This window comes from Hakea prostrata, chromosome 3 (genome assembly GCF_041222555.1).
Source record: "Hakea prostrata isolate BN-2017 chromosome 3, UWA_Hpros_2, whole genome shotgun sequence".
In the NCBI taxonomy this organism is placed as follows: Eukaryota; Viridiplantae; Streptophyta; class Magnoliopsida; order Proteales; family Proteaceae; genus Hakea; species Hakea prostrata.
The window spans coordinates 31,547,289-31,570,842 of NC_142602.1; the positions used below are offsets into that span (position 1 = coordinate 31,547,289).

General features: G+C 40.5%; 1 protein-coding gene across 1 annotated transcript; it reads left to right on the forward strand.

The window, feature by feature from the left end:
- The first annotated feature begins 235 nt into the window (after positions 1–235).
- On the forward strand, positions 236–23,554 carry LOC149022077 (uncharacterized). The gene is given in 10 exon segments (XM_089147540.1): positions 236–426; positions 428–502; positions 504–1,299; positions 1,302–1,940; positions 1,943–2,238; positions 2,942–4,762; positions 16,857–17,555; positions 17,557–19,775; positions 23,268–23,328; positions 23,432–23,554. Coding segments are annotated over 10 exon segments (6,888 nt in total). The 5' UTR covers positions 236–267.

Sequence of the window (23,554 nt, forward strand, 5' to 3'; positions counted from 1 at the left end):
CAAATGGCAAGAAGACAAAATAAATGGCCTTCCATGGATGTGAAAGGAAAGTCTCCAACTGGGAGCAATTGGTCCAAATAGGCAGCTGAGCTTGGTCCAAAAAATGATAGAATCCAAATTTTATTTTTTATTATTATTCTTTTGGGGGTAACGAGCTTTTATATTTAATTTTTTAGTCAACGAGTTTATATTCCTAGTACCTTGATATTTCCCTTTGCATCTTCCAACAGAAATTCAATAGTTTGTCGAGCGAGCAAATTCAAAAAAATGGCGCTGACGATCCTTTTTGTTGCAGAGAAGTTTGCTCTGATTACATGGAATGAAGCTTATTTCCTCTCTGGGGTGTTGGAACAGTTCGAATTGCTGAAGAACAAGATCAGATTGATGAGATCTGCACTCGTAGATGCCAGTGAGAGACGCAGAAATTACAAGGGAGGTGGAAGAATGGTTGAATCAGGTTAGAGATGCTGTTATGGAGGTAGAGGATGTCATCGACTTGTTTGCATGTCTTCAGAGCTCAGAGACAACGGCAGAGAGGCATTGCAACCAGGTACATCTTCTACCCCAGTCTACTAGTTAACCACCACATGTTGGGGAACAGAATTGAAATTTCAAACAAAAAGATCGAAGAGCTTTTAGCTAGAAGATCTACAGTGGGTCTTGTAACTGCAGAGGCCGGGCAGAGTTCCAATGAACAACCCGGCCTAGTGCTGCCTTTTCATCGAAGAGATGAACAAGGACTCCCCTTTTGCGGGAGAGATTCCGTGGAAGAATTCGCCGTCGTTGGATTCCAAAAGGAAGAGAAGGAAGTAGTCGCGAAGTTGATGGCTCACAGAAAGTCCACACTACCATTTCCTAGTGTTGTTTCAATAGTAGGAATGGGTGGTAGTGGTAAAACCACCCTTGCTAGAAAAGTTTTCAAAAATCCGCAGGTTGCCCAACATTTCTCGACTCGTGCCTGGGTTTCTGTCTCTCAACAGTTCGTTGTGAAAGATATCCTTCATGCCATCATCGATCAGATCCAACCCCTTAATCCGGAGGAGAAGAAGGAGCTAGATGAAAGAAGCTTAATCAGTAGGCTTTCTAGTCTCTTGAAATACAAAACCTACCTCATTGTGTTCGACGACTTGTGGAGGCCTGAACACTGGGAGAAGTTGAAACAAGCCCTTCTAGATGAAAGAAGCTTAATCAGTAGGCTTTCTAGTCTCTTGAAATACAAAACCTACCTCATTGTGTTCGACGACTTGTGGAGGCCTGAACACTGGGAGAAGTTGAAACAAGCCCTTCCAGTTCAACAACACAGTACTATCAAAGCAGCAGCAAGGTGTTGGTTACCACTCGCAATGAAGACGTAGCTAAACATGCAGACCCCTCGGCAGATATCTATTACCAGCCCCTGCTGACTGAGGATGAGAGTTGGAAGCTTTTTCTGGCAAAGGTGATGAGAGAAAGTAAGGACGATGCAGCAGCTGGAGGTCCTACTCTTCAAGATGATCTGGTGGAGCTCGGTCAGAAAATTGTGGGCAAGTGTCGTGGGTTACCATTGGCCATTGTATTGTTAGGTGGTCTCTTATCCAGAAGACCCAAGTCACATGCTGCCTGGTCCAGGCTTCTTGCTAGTGTGAATTCGGTTCTAAATGAGAATAAAGCAGGGAAAAATTGCGAACAAGTGTTGGGTCTTAGTTACACCGACTTGTCCGACCGGTTGAAGCCTTGTTTCCTCTATGTTGGTGTCTTCCCAGAAAATTATGAGATCGAATGCTCTAGGTTGATATGGCTGTGGGTCGCAGAAGGCTTCATACAACCGAGAGACCAATTGACCATGGAAGATGTGGCCGAAGAATACTTGGAAGAGCTCACCAAAAGAAGCATGATCCAAATAACATTCCGAAATTACGATGGAAGGGCCTTTTGTTGCCGCATCCATGACCTTGTTCGTGATTAGCCATTTCAGAAGCTAAGCAAGAGAGATTTCTTCAAGTTCTTGTTGCTGGGAGTAGTGATGATGATAATTTGAGATCATCTTCATCACTAGATAGATCTTGTCGTCGGCTTTCCATCACTCGAGGTGAGAGTGAGAGTGAGAGTTCAACCTCTAATGATCTAAACCAAGGTGCTAGAGAAAATTATCTCCATTCCTTCTTGTGCTTCTCTAGGACTTTCTCCACTATAAATTTGCTGATGAAGTTGAAACTACTTAGAGTCTTAGATCTATGGGGTTCATTCCATATTAGCAGGGTGACACAGCCATACAGGCCAAGGAATATCGGGACACGGGGCCACGAAACACAAGGGCACACGCATCTAGAAGGGAGGAGATCGGGAATCTCTCTATAAAGACTTGTCCTGAAATATCTCTGAAATACTAGACCCACGAATATTCCAACCATTGATTGACACGACAAATCCAACCATTGATCCACCCACCTATAAATGGGGAGGGACCATTGTACAAAGCAACAAGGAGCAAGCCGGCCTGAGCCTAAGCCTCCTCTCTAGCGGGTTAGGGACAGGCAGAAAGGCAAGGGGCACGGGGCAGCAATAACAAGGCCGGACATTTGTGGATCGAGCCGGGGGGGCAAGCGGTGGGAAAACACGATGACGAGCGAGTCCGAGACGTCAATGGGCACAAGAGGAGCAAACCGTGGGAGGGAGACCCACACCACCAAGGTAGGCGCAAGGGCAAGGAGAAGCCGTGAAGTTGGTGCACTATGGAGCCACGCAACGCGGGAGAGTTGGCGATGGCGAGGCAAAGGAACGCCCGACGTTGGGGAGCAAAGGACCGAAGAGCTCGATGGCCGGATGGACGAGCTCAAGGAGTTCCTATTGGGTGCTCTCAACACCATGGAGCACAAACACCAACAACGCGATGCTCTTCAAACCCAAGTGGTGGAAGGATCGCCGCGGGGAAGCTCGGTGCATGAGTTGAGTAGGGAGGTAGCAACGGCGGGAGAACCACGATTGGAGGGAATGGGTGGCGGAGGCACCAAGGGTGGAAGTGCCAAAGCCTAAGGTATTTGAGGGAACAAGAGATGCTCGGGAGGTTGACAACTCCATGGCACATGGAGCGGATTTCGAGGCTACGCGATGGAGGACGAGTCTACCAAGATCAAGACCGGCAACTCTACCTCACGAGACCGCAGCTCTATGGTGGAGACGAAGGTACAATGACATGCAAAGAGGTACGTGCACCATAGACACATGGGAAGACTTCAAGAAAGAGCTTAAGAAACAATTTTATCCGGAGAATGCTGCATTCTTGGCCCGAAAGAACATCAAGAGGCTAAAGCACACGGGGTCGATTCGAGACTACGTGAAGGAGTTCTCAACACTCATGTTGGAGGTCCCGAGTATGACCGAAGAGGAACTTCTCTTCGACTTCATGGATGGGCTCCAAAATTGGGCCTCGCAAGAGCTACAACGTCGAGGTGTACAAGATCTTGCTACGGCTATAGCGGCGGCGGAGTCCTTAATAGAGTTTAGAAGGGATGAGTCTAAGGCCAAGAAGAGCAATAATGGCAAAGGTGGGGGAGAGAAGGGGTCGAAGACCGACCACACAAGGGAAGGCATAAACAAGTTCTCTTCAAACAAGAAGGGTGGCAAGCAAGAAAAGAAGAAGAAATTCCAACCCAAAGACAAGTGCTTCCTTTGTGATGGACCACATTGGGCTAGGGATTGCCCAAAACGGAAGGCCCTAAGTGCACTCCTTGAAGACACGGATGAAGAGGAGGTGCACATGGGATCATTGCAGCGGCTTGGTGCTATCAAGGCCAAGGAAGACAAAGCCCCTACATCAACAAAGGGGTTGATGTACGTAGAGGTGCGTATCAACGGCAAAATGGCAAGGGCCATGGTTGATACGGGGGCAACACACAACTTTGTCTCAATGGAGGAGGCAAAGCGTTTGGGGCTCAAAACAAGCAAGGAAAGAGGGAGCCTTAAAGCAGTCAACTCGAAGGCACGCCCTATCGAGGGAGTTGCCAAGGGAGTCGAGATGACAATTGGGGCTTGGAAAGGCACCGTGGACTTGTCGGTCGTGACAATGGACGACTTCGACTTGGTGCTTGGCATGGAATTCTTGACACGGGTCAAGGTCGTACCTATGCCATTCTTAAACAAGGTGTGCATTATGGAGGAAGGAGCACCTTGTATGGTCCCAACGATACAAGGGACTAAGGAGGGGCCGAAGCTTCTTTCGGCCATGCAACTGAAGAAGGGAGCCGAAGAGGGGCAAGTCACACATTTGGCAGCACTCTTGGAAGACAAGGAGGATGTCCCCAAGGCAGCCAGACCGAAGGAGGTCAAGAGAATTCTAGAGGAGTTCAAGGACGTGATGCCCCCTGAGTTGCCCAAAAGCCTACAGCCAAGGCGAAAAAGGTTGGACGTGGCTAAGTCATACTTAGACAAAGCCACAAAGAAGATGAAGAAGTGGGCCGACAAGGATAGACGACCCACAAACTTCGAAACTGGGGATATGGTCATGGTGAAGTTACTACCCCAACAATTCAAGTCCTTGCGAAAGGTGCACAAAGGACTGGTTCGTCGGTATGAAGGCCCGTTTAAGATCATGAAGAAGGCGGGTAAGGTTTCTTACCAACTAGACCTCCCACCAAAGCTCAAGATCCATCCTGTCTTCCATGCAAGTATGTTGAAGCCTTACCAAGGAGATGCGGAGGATCCTAGTCGTGAGACTTCTACAAAGGCACCTACGAGCATAACAACATCCTATGACAAGGAGGCGGAACATATAATGGCAGATCGAGTAATGCGCAAATGTGGGGTGCCTCCGAGTCGAGAGTATTTGGTGAAGTGGAAGGGATTGCCCGAGAGCGAAGCAAGTTGGGAACCAGAAAACGCATTGTGGCAGTTCCAAGAACATATAAGGAGGTTCCACGATGAAAACACGACGAGGACGTCGACGGAATAGGTGGGGGAGAATGACACAGCCCAATTTATCATAGGCCCAATGGTAAATATTCATGGGCCACACATGGGCTGGCCCAACTAGAAATAACACAATGGGCACACTTAGCCCACATTCTAGAAGGGAGGGAGATTCTAGAGGAATCTACATCTATAAAGTATCTTGTCTCTAGAAATATCTCTAGAAATATCTAGACCCACTAGAATATTCCTAACCATTAGATTCTAGACACTTGTACAAATCACAACCATTCATTGTATCCTACCTCACCTATAAATAGGGGAGGGACTCATTTGTACAAAGCATCAAACAAGTGAGCAATACAAGTTCTCTCAAGGTTCTCTTTGAGCTCAAGCCTCACTCTCTCTAGCTGGGTTTTAGGCTGACTTAGTGCAAGAAAGTGCTAAGTGCCGGCACGGTTGGCTTAGTCAATAACTAAGGCCGTGACAAGGGGCTTGCTAAAGCCGCTGATTGGAAAACTCATCCTCCAAAAGTCGGCGGGGGGGTGGGGGGGGGGGCCCCTCTTCATTGAGAGCCACCAAAAAAAAAAAAACACCCCTTTATAAAAAAAGCCTTCCACCATCTGCCTGTGACAATGATAAACCTGCGACAGCTAAGAAATCTTCTTTTCTCAAATCTAAAATGCTATGTGAGCATCAACATTTTCTCTGATCTCCTTCATCACAATGTGAACCTACAGAAATTAATGCTATCTGGAGGCAAATGGATAGGAAAGCCCCACAAGTTGACTAATCTGAGAGAGCTAACTATATCGATTGATGACGCATTTTCTTCATACATGGAGTCATTGGTAAATGCCATCCCCAAATTGAACCGCCTTCGAAGCTTCAAACTTATACCTCTGGGAAGATGGATTGACATTGATATTACGAACTTTTCTGCTTCATTTTCTTTCCATTGGGAGCTCTATAATATGGTTTTAATGAGAGTAATTGAAATCCGAGATTTCCCTCAAAATCTCACATCCTTGTTCTTTGAGCTTCCTAGAGGACAAGAAACAAACAGAGTGCTGCAAAAGCTAAAAATGCTACCTAGTTTAAGGTGCCTCTTCTTGTGTGGCACAGAGGGATACAAAATTACTTTGTCTTTTACGGATGATGGATTTCATCAGCTTGAGGAATTGATTTTGTTTGATATACATGATTTAGAGTTCAGTGTGGAGGAAGGAGCATTACCCAACCTAAAGATTTTAAAGATCATAGGCTGCACTGGGTTGGAAAGGATTCCTCAGGGATTGAAACAAGTGGTTACTCTGCAAGAACTTGTCTTGTCAAATATCTCATGGAAGCTTCAAAATCGGGTCCAAAAAGATGCAGGAGAAGATTGGGGTATCATCAAGCACATACCCTTCCTTGACATTGAACTACATGGTGATGGTATCGCTAGTACTCGTCTCCGAGAATTGTGGTTTGAATCGGATGCTTATCCCTACCTATATTAATATTTTCAAGAAAAAAAAGTGTAGAAAAAACAGATAGGTGGAACCTACTCGTAGGGGATGGAAGAATAGAAGAAGAAAGAATAGGATTTTCCGAAAAATTTAAATGTGAAATTTTCTTTTCTACTTTCTGAGGGAACAAGGAGCATCTATATTAGATAGTATAATGGTTATATAATATTACATTCTTGTGTGTGATTTACCGGTAGCATCATTTTGAAGAATAAGAACCAAAGTTGGGGGAAGCCAACTAGGATCAAAGTGAACTTCATCTTGACGCCCATGAGGTCTACCAAGTGATCGGCAAGAAAGTTGCTCTCCCAAAATTGATGCACAAAAGCATAGTCTGTAAAGTTCTTCTTCAAGTGATATATCTCACCCAAGGTTTCTCTTGCACACCAGGGATTCGATGTTGACCCTGTATCATGATTATGGTTTGCCGTGATTCAAAATGAATATGAACGCGAAGAATGCTAAACTGCCTAGTCATTTGCAGGCCTTTTCGCTAGCTGTCAACTCCATAATCTGTCGGCGTCCAACACACCTACGATTGCAAAAATAACTTAGCTTCTAAATTTCTTGCAATAAATCCATAGCTGCCAAGACATTGCCGAATGGATCCATTGCAATTTACATGCAACCAACCTATGATCGGGAGGTTCCTACTTGATAGATTTTTGGTGGAAAGAGTAAAGTCGATGTTCCAACTTTCAAAGAACTCTCTATTGGGACAGTTATCCAACACCGAATTAGGAAGCTAGGAAAAAAAATATGTAGCATGTGTCAAATTTGACTTGTAGAACAATAAAGTTTACGCATTTTGCTCCAACTGTGCATTTAATGCGCAAGACTGGTCAGTGGACCATTGGATTGAGATTTGGTCGAGATTTTGACGAAAATCTCAATCCAACAATAAAATATTCCGCTGAACATGTCCTGCACATTAAATGCTCATGACACAAGCAAGGTCGAAAGTTTACGTGCTGTCCATGTTTTTGAAAATTCAGGTATTGTGCTCACTCCATGTCCCAATAAATAGCACAGCAGAAATAGAGAAGCACCGAACTTGGGTTTTTAAATTGTCACCTTTGAAATGGTCAACTACCCACTGCAGCTCCTCTAGCCAAGAATTCTTTGGGTGGTATAGAAACCCATTCAAGGAGAGAACCGAACTCCATATTTGCTGTGTGTGTGCATTTGACAAAAAATTGGCACTAAGACTAATTCCAAGAAGCAATTCGAGCATTGGTAGGCAGTCTTTCTAAGGCACAAAGCCAAGTAATAAAAATAGACCAAATCACCTTCGCCCATAGGAGTTTTTGGCGATATCTCACGTACGAGTGGCTTCATGGCAGATCCACGAGTGAAGCAACCTGATCAGTTGGAAGGGGCCCAAACAGCTGCATCTTTAGGAATGTTACGATAGAGTTTGGTCCTTTTAATCTCCTCCACCAATCAGAAATATCTAGATCGAACAGATCAAAGGACCAATAAAACTCCATCCTCGCCACAAAGTTGATGCATGTGATCATCATGCTTCCTTCCTATGGCCTCTACAATTCTTGTGCGAGAATTTTTCAGAATGCGTCCATCGAGCCAGGGATCGTGCCAAAGCCATATATATCTTTAACATTGCCCACTAAATATTTAATGCACTTATGGGCAAAATCACGGCATTGAAGGATGGCTCTCAATGTTGTCGAGCATCTAGGCGGAGTGTCAAGTGACCAAATGGAGTTGTTCTTCAACCACTAGTGATGAATAAATTAGACCCAACACGACGACTTACCAGAGGCAATACTGCATAAATATCTTGATAATGCAGGTTGTAGCCCTGTTCCAATCTACTAGACTCCACAAACCAAATCCACCTTTATCTTAATTCGGGGGACAAATGAACTTCGCAAGAAACCTTATGAGAGCCATTTTATTCACATTTGGGAAGGACCTGGAGAGAAACCAAGGTCATTGTCATATAACATCTTCACATTTGGGCTACAATTAGAGAAGAAAATGTTAGATTTCCCATTATTAATGGTCAGTTCGGAAAGCCTGGAGAAATATTCAAAAAGATGGTATAGTGCCTGTGCATTTTTCAAGTTGGCTTCTCCAAAAAGAAATCGATCATCAGCAACCAAACTGAGGTACTATCTCCCTCTTTGCAATGAGGATGGTAATCAAAGGATCCTGTCCTGGCAGCCACTATGAGGGAATTTGAGAATGCCTAGAGAGCTATAGTATGAAAATGGTTGGAGACATGGGGAAAGAGATAACTCCCCACTAAACGGAAACAAGCAGGAAAGTTAAGCTTATCCAAAAGGGTAAATAAATAACTCCACTGGACGTAAGATTTCCACAAATCAACCATTGCTGCAAACCGTGGAGTCCCTTTGTCCCAACGATAATCATGTAACAACTCTTCGCTAAGGAGAATGTTGCCAATGATCCGCTTGCCTTCAATGAACGCCACCTGGTTTTGACCAACAAATTTATGAATCACCAATTTAAGGCAATTATATAGCAAGTAACATGGGGATGAATCTATACAAGCACCTTGACACTGCAATGGGTCTGAAGTCCCCAAAAGAAATTTAAACTTGACCTTTCTTATCAAAGTAAATAGGGAGAGCTTAAGAGTGTCTAGCACATAGAGCGTATTTAAAAAAAAAATTTGATGGTTGTACAAACCTCATAACCAATAATAGACCAAGCTTTCTTTAAGAACAACGTTCCAAAACCATCTATACTAGGAGAGCTACCATGATCTAATGCAAAGACATCAATTGTTATTTCTTCCACCGAGAAATGACGGATCAATAATCTCCCCTCCTCCCAACTTAGAGACATGTCAATAGGGAGGTCAAAGTTAGGGCATGTCATTTGGGGCAAACCACCTCCGCTTGGATTTCATCCTCATTAGTTATAAGATTCCCCATGTTATCATGAATGGTTGACACCCAATTCTTCAATCTACAAGCAACATGTGGAAAAAGTGGTGTTTTCGTCATCCTCGTTCATCTACTTTATCTGAGATTGCTAGCGCAAAGCATTTCCCTGGCATTAAGAAGGTAGTTATAGGTTTACATAATGGACTTCTTTTGCTATATCAAAACATCAGAATCACCAAATTGCAACATGTCATTTTGAGTTTGCTTAAGGGCCCCTTCAGCTATTGCTATCTCAGCATCAAGATCATGATAGACCGTTATGATCCAACATTTCAGTCTATCTTTGAGGATTTAGAGCTCAGCCATAAGAGCAAAAGGAGGGACTCCATCTACCTACTGCTGCCAAACATCATGCACACAGGCAAGAAGTCCGGATGGTTAGCCCAATGGGAATAAATGTAAAATTGCCTACCCTCTCTTCGCGGCAAACGGATGCCAAGGTTGATGATAATAGGGCTATGATTAGAGACCCCTCTATTAGTGATGTTGGCAAATGAATATTAACTAAGGCATGATCAATTTTTGACGAAATATGTTCCTCTCTAATGCTTTGATTGCTCCAAGTAAGATGAAGTTTGATAAGTCTTAGTTCAACAAGATTTGCATAATTTATACAATAACACATGGGTTGGGAATTCTACTTGAAAGGATTGTACCACCACATTTGTCTTCCAAACTGTCCGTTAGCATTAAAATCTAGAAGTAGACACCAAGAAATAGTGATTTGATTACTCAGAGTGCAAATATTGAAAGAATGCAAAGAAAAACTCTAATTTTGATAAGTAGCTTGCTTACCTTGATGGGTAAGTCTTATGTATTTATAAATAAACATAGTTGTTGTACAAAATTCGTTTACAATATTCAAATTTGAATTCAAAATTAAAAACTTGAATTCAAATTTAAAAACTTCAATTCAAATTTTGAATTCAAAAATCAAATTCAAACCATAACAGATCCGTTATGGTCTTTCATCCCCCCTCAAACTCTGCATTGGCAAGTGCAAGAGTTTGTCTGTATGCTTGAAGAAAGCTTGTGATGTTAAGCCCTTAGTAAACACATCTGCAATTTGATCATCTAACCGAATAAAGTGCACTTTTATGGTGTTGTTCTGAACCAAGTCTCGGACAAAATGATAGTCCACAAAATGATAGTCCACTTTTATGGTGTTGCAAACACATTATCACAATAAATGTCCATTCCTCTTGGAAGTCGCACTTGCAAATCACGTAGAACATAAGAAAGCCATAGTAACTCAGATGCTATGATGGCAAGGGATTTGTACTCAGCTTCCGTACTTGATCTAGATACTGTAGGTTGTTTCTTGGAAGACCATGATAATAAATATCCCCAAGAAAAATGCAAAACCACTAGTTGATTGGCGTGTGTCTGGACATCCTGCCCAATTTGAATCAGTATAAGCAGCTATGAAAGAAAGTTGGGTTGGTTTCAAGAGAACACAAGCACCAATAGTATGCTTGACATAACGTAAAATACATTTTGCTACTTGTAGATGATCTTCTGTGGGAGATTGCATGAACTGACACACTTGATTGACTACATAGGAGATATCTGGTCTAGTGATCGTCAGATATTGTAAGGCTCCTACTAATTGTCTGTATGGTGTTGGATCAGGTAGGGGATAACTTGTTGTTGATGATAACTTTGTTCCAACTGCAATTGGGGTTGTGCATGGCTTTGAAGTCTCCATTCCTGTAGACTTTAATAAATCAATGGAGTATTTACTTTGAGTGAGTAAAAGACCATCTAAACTTCGATTAGCCTCAATTCCCAAGAAGTAATGCTAGTGTCACAAATATGTCATTGCAAATTCTTTGCTCAAGCTTTGAATAACCTCTTGAATTGCAGCGTCATTGGCTCCTGTCAATATTATATCATCTACATATAATAACAATACTGTCATTGTACCTTGGGTGTTGCGTGTAAACATGGAAGAATCTGCCACGATTTGCTTGAAACCTTCTCCTTGTAGGTATGTTTTGAATCTGTGAAACCAAGCTCGTGGAGCTTGCTTGAGACCATAAATTGCTTTTCGTAGATGACAAACATGGGTTGGTTTAAATGTGGAAACAAACCCTTGTGGTTGTTCCATGTAAACATCTTCTGCAAAGTTGCCATTCAAGAAGGCATTTTTCACATCAAGTTGATGTATTGGCCATGACTTTGATAGTGCAACGATTAATACTGTCTGAATGGTGGCTGGCTTTACAACTGGACTAAATGTTTCATGAAAGTCCACTCCTGCTTGTTGGTTGAACCCCTTGGCAACTAATCGTGCCTTATATCTCTCAATGGAACCATCACTTTTTGTCTTGATCCTGTACACCCACTTACAACCCACAATATTCATACCCTTAGAGTAAGGCACCAAGTTCCAAGTTTGATTGTCTATCAAGGCTTTGTATTCTTTTTGCATTGCATCAATCCACTTTGGGTCTTTTGAGGCTGATTTATAGGTTTTAGGTTCGGTTGGGATGTTAGAGATGGTGGTAAGAAAGGTTTGAGGCATTGGGTGTCTCATAGTGAGTAAAGAGAGAGGGGTTTTTGGTTTGGCGGAATTGGTTTTACTCCTAGTAATTATAGGATGAGATGGTTGGGGTTGTGGTTGGTCTATTGTTGGTGGGGATTGATTAACATCTTGGGTTGGATTTGCCATTGATATGGCTGGTGATGATGTTGTAGGGGCTGTTTGTGATGGTTGGTTGTTTGAAATAGGTGAAGATGAATGTGAAGTGAGTGGAGGCACATTTGGTGGGTTGTGTGGGATGAAACATGTAGAGAAATAAGTTCGACTGGTGGTTTGTTTGATGATTGGTGTAATGGGGATTTGAAAAGGGAAATTCTTTTTTTTTCAAAAATAACATGTCTAGATAAATATACCTTGCCAGTGTCCTTATCTAAGCATCTATAACCCTTGTGATAAAGACTGTAACCAAGAAAGACACAAGCCTTGGATTTTGGCAATAATTTGTCTTCTCTGTAGGGTGTCAAGTTGGGGTAACAAAGGCAGCCAAAAACTCTCAATAAACAATAATCTGGTTTTAAGCCAAACAGTGCTTCATGAGGAGATTTTCCTTGCAATACCGGTGTAGGTAACCGGTTTATTAAATAGACAGCGACAGTAAAGGCTTCTAACCAATATTCTTTGGGCATGTGAGCTTGGTATAGAAGGGATAAACCCATCTCTGTAATGTGTCTGTTTCTTTCTGAAACTCCATTTTGTTTTGGAGTATGAGGACATGAAATCCTGGATACAATGCCACATTCATCAAGATAGTTTTTGAAAGCTCCCCTTGTTAACTCTAAGGTTTCATCACTTTGAAAAAATTTAATAGAAGTAGAAAGCAAATTTTCAGCCATATTTTTAAAATGCTTGAAATAATGAATTGCATCAGATTTAAATCGCAGAGGATAAAACCAAGTAAATCGACTGAAATCATCAACAAAAATAATATATTAATTGAATCCACTAATTGACAAAGTTTTAGTGGGACCCCACAAATCACAATGAATCAGCTGTAATGGCTGAGTAGTTCGACTAACTGAAATAGAAAATGGTAATTTGTGATGTTTGCCAAGTTGGCGAACGTCACAAATTTTATTGGATCCAAGTGTTTCAAAGGAATTAAATAAGACGCTATTTCTCAAATGAGTAAGTACTACAGAAAAAGAATGACCAAGCCGGCAATGCCAAATATCAGAAGGAGCTTTATTTCCATAAAGAGCCAAAGGAGGCACAGCATTGGCCAAGAAAGAATACAATTTATCTTTGACTGGACCCTTCAGTAAAGTGATGCCTGATTCCAAATCCTTAACACAGAAACCCCATGGAAAAACTTCAACAGAACAATTATTGTCAGACGTAAGTTGAGAAATGGAAATTAAATTCTTTGACAATTGGGGAACTATTAGTATGTCATTAAGAGATAAATGATTTGAATTTGTTTTCAAAATTGAGGAGCCTATATGAGTTATAGGGAGTTTCTTACCATCACCATCTGAATCCTGGTCTTCTCCTTTGTAAGTGGCAGATCGATGTAGCATGGCTAGATCAAATGATATATGGTTGGTAGCACCTGAATCCGGTATCCACTGTGCATCATTCTGTGGTGTAATGTGTTCGGTATTTTGGGTACCATGTAAGCCAGCATAAGGAATGTGAGGTGGTGGATTATGATTATTTCGGCTCTGGGCATAACGAAAATAGCATCTATTGGCCGAATGGCCTTGTTTAGCACATATTTGACATTTGAAGAAATTAGTATTAAAGGTGTTTTGGTTTGGTCGGTTATAGGAATTTTGAGATCTTAGAGGGCCATTTGATGAATTTTGGAAGTCAGATCTAGGTGGGCTTCGGTTGTTGGGTGGATAGGATTTAATACTATTATTAGGCCGATTAAATTTAGGTTGATCTGTAAGAAGTAATGTAGTAGGGGAATGTGAATCAGTTAAGATTGATTGGATGTTCCCATAGCCACGGCGTAACCGTTGCTCATGAGTAAGTAGTTTGGCTCTTAGGTCGGTAAAGGTAACGGATGGGGTAATATTTTCCACAGTGATGATGAAAGTGAGATAATCCGAACTAAGATCATTTAATGTATATGCTACTAAGTCAGAATCATTTACCTTGTCATTGATTGCCGCTAAGGAATCAGCGATGGACTTAATTTTGTGAAGATAGTCCGTAATTGTGCTCGTTCCTTTATTGATCATCTGCAATTCACTGTGAAGATAAGTCCTTCGAGCAGTGGACTGTTGTTGGAAAAGTTGTGCAAGAGAATCCCATACATCTTTCGCTGTTTGAAGGCCAAGAATATGAGAAGAAAGAGACGGTGTGAGGGTGGCATTGATGCATGCTCGAACAAAATGATCATTCTTTCTCCAGATTTGAAATGTTGGATTCGGCATTTGAGTTTGTCCAGTAGTGACAGTTTGATTTGGCATTGATCATCCAGTACCATCAAGATGATGCATAAGATCACAGGTAATAAAAATGGATTCTAACTGTTCTCTCCACATGAGATAATTTGTTCCATCAAGCTTAACAGAAACAAGGTTGGAGAGTTGGTAATAGGGAATGGAGTGTTATCAGTGGCCATTGAAAATATAGTGTTTTGGGGGAAGAAAAAAAAAATCTCAAAACCTTAGCTCTAATTCCATGAAAGAATGCAAAGAAAAACTCTAATTTTAATAAATAGATTGCTTACCTTGATGGGTAAGTCTTATGTATTTATAAATAAGCATAGCTGTTGTACAAGCTTGAATTCAAAAATTGAATTTAAAAACTTGAATTCAAAAATCAAATTCAAACCATAACAGATCCGTTATGGTCTTTCAAATATCTCCATAAAGGTTCTCTTTCATGATAAAAAAAAACCCTAAAAATAAAAGAGATCATAAAAACATTGCCACCTCTTTGAGGTATCACCAATACAAGAATCATTTGGGAAGTAGAAAAGACTGTCTGTACATCAATAGCTCAATCATTTCAGAGCACCCACATTCGGCTGTTATCACTGATAGTCATAGTTGGCAAAGCAATGCCAACATGAGCAAAATTGTTGAAAAGCATTATCAAAGTTCTCATTAACAAGCCTTTAACTTTTCACTATTTTGCATCCATTCCAATAATTGGTTACATCAATTCAAATATAATGACAAACTTGACAAACTACAAAAACAACAAAAGAATCTATCAGCAAACGAGTCTATAACAATGGATCATTAGCTTTAAGAGCTTCAGTTAAATCTCGCATAGTTTCTATATATAAGCTTCTTAGTAGAAAAGCTGGTGGAATAAAGTGGTAATTGCCTTTATGATTGGAGAATTGTAATGAGTTAACTGGATCCACATCATAGCTCAACAATTGTAGAGGAAACATAGTTGATTTGTTACCAACATATCCCTAACAGAAACAATATAATCATTTTCCATACTTTACATGCATGGAATGGTAGAGATAATATTTAAATAATAACTTCAAAAAATATAAACTATCAGGAAAGAAAATAATTGTAATAAATAGAGAAGAAAAATACATGAAATATATGAGACCGAACATGTTTTAAATCTTACCTCTAGTTTTCTCCTCAACCTTTAAATCAAATGCTATGTGACCTTGATATTGGAAGATCAAAAAGTCCCCAAAAAGAAGATGATCATCTCAAGCAAAATCAACCAAACCTTCCTTAGAAGTGGGAGTGTAAATCCAAAAGCCAAAACCCTACTGCTACCTCTCTAAACTCTCAATGCTTCTCTCAATTTCTCTTTTCTTCTAATTTGGTTAGGTGTTGGATTCTAAAAGAAAAGTTATCACGACCAAAATCCAAAAACACTAGGTATGGTTAAAAAGAAATACCAATTTTCTTTTTGGTTAAAAGAAAAGTAACAATTGGTCGGCCAATGCAAGGAATTTTATCAGATCCATTTCTCACAGGGAAATGAACCATCCATTTCCCTTTGGATGAAGGAAATTTGTCCATATATGTATTTCAAGATTATCATTTCCATATATGTATTCATCTGTCTAGCCCACTTCCTACCTTACTTCCACCTTCACAAGTCCTCCTAACCTGGGATAAGTGGTTGCTCTTCACTAGTAGAGAGGGATTATATATTGGACATATGAGAATTCATTTTGAATTATAGGGAGTTGTAGATTGAATTTGGGATCTCAAACATGTGTACACTTGATTGATAAAGATTTATACACGCACACAAATCAAAGTTAGGATTATGCGATCGATATATTCATCTCATCTTTTACTGGTTAAGTTATTCTCCTTTACAATTGTAACAAATTTTTTTTAAACCTATAATAGGAACAACGTGTGTACAATTGAGAAATTAACCATATGTGCTCCATAACCAGCTCCGTATGTGCCCTGATGGAGACTAGATTAATCTACATAGAGCCTATGATGATGTAACATTAATTTCGATGAATTGGCCTTCTTCACTTTGCAACTTTCCAATTAGAGCCTGTAATCCTCCTTAGCAGGAGAAGATGTTGCATTTCATACTAGCTTGATCATCTGAGTGCTTTTTGCTCTCAGGGGCTAGTGGGCAATCATGTATTTCATTCTGTAAACAAATCTCGACAGAATCTAGCAAGTTGAGCAAAAAGAGCCAAATTTGGATACAAGAGAAGCCAAGCAATTTCTTGTTGCATACTGGAGAGCGGGCGAAAATTTATCAAAAGATTCCATTTAGCTAAGATGTGTTTTAAAGGTGAAGTAAACACTGGATCAACATTGAAATTAGAAAAAGTAAAAGGAAAAAGAATACTATACTATACTTTTTTTCTTTTTTTCATTTTGAAGTTGGTGATCTACTGACGATTCGAATTTGAATTCTGTGTGAAAGCTAATGAATGAAAGTTTGGATCCATCCATATTCCATACCCTGGAATACAAGGAAAGCAACGAATGAGTATCGGAGAGCCATCGATTCTACTCCACTATATAAGGGCAGTTCCTAGTTGTCAACTTTGCTCAAATTCAGTAGCTTGTTGAGGGAGCAAATTCGAAAAAAATGCCGCAGACGATCCTTTCTGTTGCAGAGAAGTTAGCTCTGATTACATGGAATGAAGCTTATTTCCTCTCTGGGGTGTCGGAACAGTCCGAATCGCTGAAAAACAAGATCAGATTGATGAGATCTACCCTTGTAGATGCCAGTGAGAGACGCAGAAATATAAAGGAGGTGGAAGAATGGTTGAATCAGGTTAGAGATGCTGTTATGGAGGCAGAGGATGTCATCGACTTGTTCACCTTCAGAGCTCAGAGACAACGACAGAGAGGCACCGCAACCAGGTATATCTGCTACCCCAGTCTACTATTTAACCACCACATGTTGGGGAAGAGAATTGAAATTTCAAACAAAAAGATCGAGCAGCTTTCAGCTATGAGATCTACGTTGGGTCTTGTAACTACAGAGGCTGGGCAGAGTTCTAATGAACAACCCGATCTACTGCTGCCTTTTCATCGAAGAGATGAACAAGGACTCCCCTTTCGCGGGAGAGATTCTGTGGAAGAATTCGCCGTCATCCGATTCCAAAAGGAAGAGAAGGAAGTAATCACGAAGTTGACGGCTCACAGAAAGTCCACACCACCATTTCCTAGTGTCGTCTCAATAGTAGGAATGGGTGGTAGTGGTAAAACCACCCTTGCTAGAAAAGTTTTCAAAAATCCGCAGGTTGTCCAAAATTTTTTCAACTCGTGCCTGGGTTTCTGTCTCTCAACAGTTCGTTGTGAAAGATATCCTTCATGTTATCATGGATCAGATCCAACCCCTTAATCCGGAGGAGAAGAAGGAGCTAGATGAAGGAAGCCTAATCAGTAGGCTTTCTAGTTTCTTGAAAGACAAAACCTACCTTATTGTGTTCGACGATTTGTGGAGGCCTGAACACTGGGAAAAGTTGAAACAAGCCGTTCCAGTTCAACAACACTATCAAAGCAGTAAGGTGTTGTTTACCACTCGCAATGAAGACGTTGCTACATATGCAGACCTCTCCGCAGATATCTATCAACTGCACCAGCTGACTGAGGATGATAGTTGGGAACTTTTTCTAGCAAAGGTGATGCTGGAGAGTAAGGACGATGCAGGTGGAGGTCCTACTCTTCAACATGATCTGGTGGAGCTCGGTCGGAAAATTGTGCGCAAGTGTCGTGGGTTACCATTGGCCATTGTATTGTTGGGTGGTCTCTTATCCAGAAGACCCAAGTCACATGCTGCCTGGTCCATTGTTCATGCTAGTGTGAATTCGGTTCTAAATGAAAAAGAAGTGGGGAAAAGTTGCCAACAAGTGTTGGGTCTTAGTTACACTGACTTACCCGACCGGTTGAAGCCTTGTTTCCTCTATGTTGGTGTCTTCCCAGAAGATTATGAGATCGAATGCTCTAGGTTGATATGGTTGTGGGTTGCAGAAGGCTTCATACAACCGAGAGACCAACTGACGATGGAAGATGTGGCCGAAAAATACTTGGAGGAGCTCGCCAAAAGAAGCATGATCCAAATAACATTCCGAAATTATGATGGAAGGGGCATTTGTTGCCGCATCCATGATCTTGTTCGTGATCTAGCCGTTTCAGAAGCTAAGCAAGAGAGATTTCTTCAAGTCCTTGTTAATAGAAGTAGTGATGATGATAATTTGAGATTATCTTCATCACTAGATAGATCTTGTCGTCGGCTTTCCATCATTGGAGGTGGGAGTGAGAGTTCAACCTCTAATGCTCTAAACCAAGGTACTAGAGAAAATTATCTCCATTCCTTCTTGTTCTTCTTTGGGACTTTCTCCACTATAAATTTGTCGATGAAGTTGAAACTACTTAGAGTCTTAGATCTACAGGGTCTCCATCTTCCCATGAGCTTTCTAAAACAGTTGATTGGAAAACTCATCCTCCTCAAGTACTTGAGTCTACGTAAGACTTGTATACTTGAACTTCCATCTTCAATTGGAGACCTACAAAATCTACAAACCCTAGATTTACGAGAAACTGACGTCAAACATCTGCCTATGACAATGATAAACCTGCGACAGCTAAGAAATCTTCTTTTGTCGGAGGCATATCACTTTTCGTTCCTGGGCTTCGACATTCACCTTGATCTCCTTCATCACAATGTGAACCTGCAAAAGTTAATGCTACCTAGCGGCAGATGGATAGGTAAGCTCGACAAGTTGACTAATCTGAGAGAGCTAACTATATTCATTGATGACACATTTTCTTCATACATAGACTCATTGTTAAATGTCATCCCCAAATTGAACCGCCTTCAAAGCTTCAAACTTATTGGCATAATAGGCAGATTGCGGGACATTGATACCACGAACCTTCCTGCTTCATTTTCTTGCCATCAGGAGCTCTATAATATGGTTTTAATGAGAGTAATTGAAATCCGAGATTTCCCCCCAAATCTCACAACCTTGTTCCTGCAGCTTAGTGAGGGACAAGCAACAAATAGAGAGCTGCAAAAGCTAAAGATGCTACCTAGTCTAAGATGCCTCTTCTTGTGTGGCGCAGACAATTCCCAAAATGCTTTGTCTTTTACGAAAGATGGATTTCGTCAGCTTGAGGAATTGATTTTGTACTACATGGAGGATTTAGAGGTCAGTGTGGAGGAAGAAGCATTACCAAACTTGAAGGTTTTAAGGATCATAGACTGCACTGGGTTGAAAAGGATTCCACAGGGATTGAAACAAGTGGTTACTCTGCAAAAACTTGTCTTGTCAGGTATATCAATGAATCTTGAAGACCGGGTCCAGAAAGATGTAGGAGAAGATTGGGGTATCGTCAAGCACATACCCTTTCTTGACGTTGAATCACATCATAATTTTATCGCTGCTACTCGTCTTCTAGAATTGTGGTTAGAAACAGATGTTTTAGTGTCATCTCTGTCAACAAAAAGATTTTTTGAAAATTTGAAAATGTGAAATTTTCTTTTGTTTTTTTCTGAGGGAACAAGGAGCATCTATTAGATAGAATAATAGATTAATAGTTATATAATATTACATTCTTGTGTGTTATTTACCAATAGCATCATTTTTAAGAATAAGAACCAAAGTTGGGGAAGTCAATTGGGATCCAAAGTGAACTTCATCTTGACGACCACGAGGTCAATTGATTGGCAAGAAAATTGCTTTTTCAGAATTGATGCACAAAAACCTAGTCTTGTAAAGCTCCTCTTCAAGTGATCAATTTCGCCCAAGGTTTCTCTTGCACACCAGAGATTCGATTTTGACCCTAAATCATGAGTATGGCTTACCGTGAATTAGAACGAATCTGAAGGCGAAGAATGCAAAACTGCCTAGTCATTTGTAGGCCTTTTAGCCGGCCGTCAACTCCATAATTAATATCTGGTCGGCATCCATCGTATCTACAACTACAAAAATAACTTAGCTTCTAAAATTTCTTCCAATAAATCCATAGCTGCCAATACATTGCCGAATGGACCCATTGCAATTTACACGCAACCAATTGATGTCAGGAGGTTCCTACTTGATAGATTTTGGATTGGAGAGAGTGAAGTCGATCCTCCAACTTTCAAAGAACTCTCTATTGGGACGGTTATACAACACCGAATTAGGAAGCTAGGAAAAAATATGTACCATGTGACAATGAAGTTTACACATTTTGCTTCACTACCGTGCATTTATTGAGCAAGACTGTTCAACGAATCACTGGATCCAGATCTAGTCGAGATTTTGACCAAAGTCTCGATCCAACGATCGAGTGTTCTGCTGAACATGTCATGCACATTTAATGCGCAGAAGACAAGCAAGGTCCAAAATTTATGCTCACTACAAGAAAAAGGAGAATTAATGTCACTATTTGAATTGTGGTCTGAAACCAATGCTATACGCCTATACCCTTCTAGTTTGTAAGGTAAAAAGCATAGAAAAAAAAAAAAAAGGTAGAACCCACTAGTAGTGAGGTGGGAGAAAAAAAAAAAAAAAAAAAAAAAAGGAAAGGATTTTATGAAAAATTGAAAATGTGGATTTTCATAATAAGAAGAAAAGCAAATTAAATTTACACCCCTATATTTATGGACAATTACATTTACACCTCCTGAAATTCATCCTATTATTATATTTATATTTTTCGAATTATATAACAACCGTACCCCTATCAACTAGGGCTGCAACTGGGCCGGGTTGGGCCGGGCTTTTGTAATCCCAAGCCCAGCCCTATATGGTATAATTTGATCCCATTCCCGCCCTGGCCCTAGTTCAGGGCCAATAATTATTGTCCCTGGCCCTAAGCCCTACAGGGCCAAGCCAAGCCCATTCCCGCCCTAATTGGCCCTAATTGGGCCGGGTCGGGATGGGTTGGCCCTGATTGGCCCTGATTAGCCCTGATTGGCCCTGATTGGCCCTGATTGGCCCTGATTAGCCCTGATTGGCCCTGGCCTTGATTGGCCCTGTCCTTGGCCCTAATTGGCCATGTCCCTGGCCCTGACCCTGATTGGCCCTATCCCTGGCCCTGATTGGCCCTGTCCCTGGCCCTGATTGGCCCTGTCCCTGACCCTGATTGGCCCAGGCCCTAATTGGCCTTGTCCCTAGCTTTAATTGGCCATATCTTTGGTCGTAAATATCAAATGTAAGACATGTAGGAATTAAAATACATATTAAAGTAATAAAATACTTAAATTCCAAACTCAATTCTGGAAAATAAAATATTAAAGATGTCAACAAATAATCCAAAACTTAGATTCAATATGTATTTAACTATTTATACCCATTTAGATTTTAGAGAAATCCAAATTTCTAGGGTTTTTTAATTTGCTCTCTCTCTCTCTCTCTCTCTCTCTCTCTCTCTCTCTCTCTCTTTTTATTCTGTTTTTTCCTTTGGTTTTTCTCTAGCAGCAAAGAGTTCATGAAATAGAATAAGTAGAGAGAAGAATTGTAATTAAATTTAGGCATATTTGAAAGTCAAGTCAATTATAGAGAATGTCACACAAACTCTTTTTGTAAACTTAGAAACATTAGAGATTCAAAATTCAAAAGGAATCTGATAAATGAAAATTTTATCTTCAAAGTCAAGAATTTAAGCCATAGGTAGGTATGTTTTCATTCACAACTGTTCAATAAATTGATATCTTTATTCAATACAAAAAAAATCATATTCAAAACCTTGTTAACAAGTAAATCGACAATAATTTAGTATTCAACAAAAAAAAAGTATTTTTTTTCATAGTTAAAGAAAATGATGTTTTAGTTACAAACATAGCTATATGTTTTTAATAATTTTTTTTGAAATATCACAGTAGATTGGTTAGATATTCATGATGAGAAGTTAGGGTATAGATTTGTTAGATATTAATTCTTTATGTAATAGTTTTTATTATTTATAATATATTATCTCGCCTTAGTCAAAAAACAAAATTCATATTTTACTGAACTAAAAATGACTTTGTTGGAAAAATAAAAATTACCTTACAAATAATATAAAAAGTGAATTTATAGTCTAATATGATCAAAGTGACTAAATATCAAAATCAAGACTCATATCAATGTTAGTATGAAGATAGGGTAAAAATCTAGTACTGTAGTACATGATCATCGTCAAATTAATATTAAGATTAGAGCCAAAATTAGGGTCAGGATCAGGGCCAAAATCAAATAGATGCTTATTACATTGGTAATGATGTTATAATTTATTTTTATTAATTTTCTACAAAACATGATCATGTTTTTAAAATTTGACACGTGTCAAGTATCCACCTATATGTATTACAATTAATTCATCTCCATATGGGTGGAGGGTCCAGAGTCTTTAGACTCAAATCAGGGTCAGGATCAGGGTCAGGGCTAATATCAGGGCCTAGATCAGGGCCAGGATCAGGCCAGGATCGGGGCCAAAATCGGGGCCAAAATCGGGGCTAGGATCGGGGCCCGGGTCAGGGCCAAAATCAGGGACGGGCTTGGATGGGCTGGGCGGGCCAGAGAGTAATCCCAGGCCCGCCCTTGGCCCTAGTTCAGGGCCAGAATATTTTGACCCTAACCCGCCCTTAGGGCCAAAATCTTTAGCCCAAGCCCTATTCGGGCTCAGGGGCGGGCTTAGGGCGGGTCGGGCCGCCAGGGCCAAACTTGCACCCCTACTATCAACAATAAAATAACCAGGTTAAGTGATGAGTTAGCCTGTGTTATATTTTTAAAATTCCAATATTACTCTTCTTATTTCAAACCCTTTAAAAAAAAAAAAAGAGAAAAAACAATAAAAAACTACCGAAGCCACTGCAACTGTGTGAACTGGGAAGAGTTCATCCTTCTCCCTGCAAGGCTGCAACAACCTCGTCTTTCTCCCTCAACTTCATTCTCTTGTTTGCAACTTAGGTAATCACCGGCCACTTTTCTGTGTTTTTAAATAAGGTTGTTGCAAGTCTTTTTTCGTTATTACTTGCATTCTTCCGATTCCACAGAGTTGCAGGAGATCTCTGTGCGTTGGGATCCACTACAGGGGCTGCTGAATTGCCTCCAGTGGTATTTTGATTTCAATTTTTATGGACTAAAGCTCTGAAGTGTATATTTCTCTCTTTCCCTCTCCCTGTTGCTTTTATACCCTTGAATTCAATTTTCCCCACAGTTTGGATATGATTATCTGTTACGACTTTTTATCCAGCAAGAGGCCCAAAAATATCAATTGGGAAAGATGGAATTGATTATGATGCATTGTTCTCAATTTGACATGTCCTCAAGTGGAGGTTAG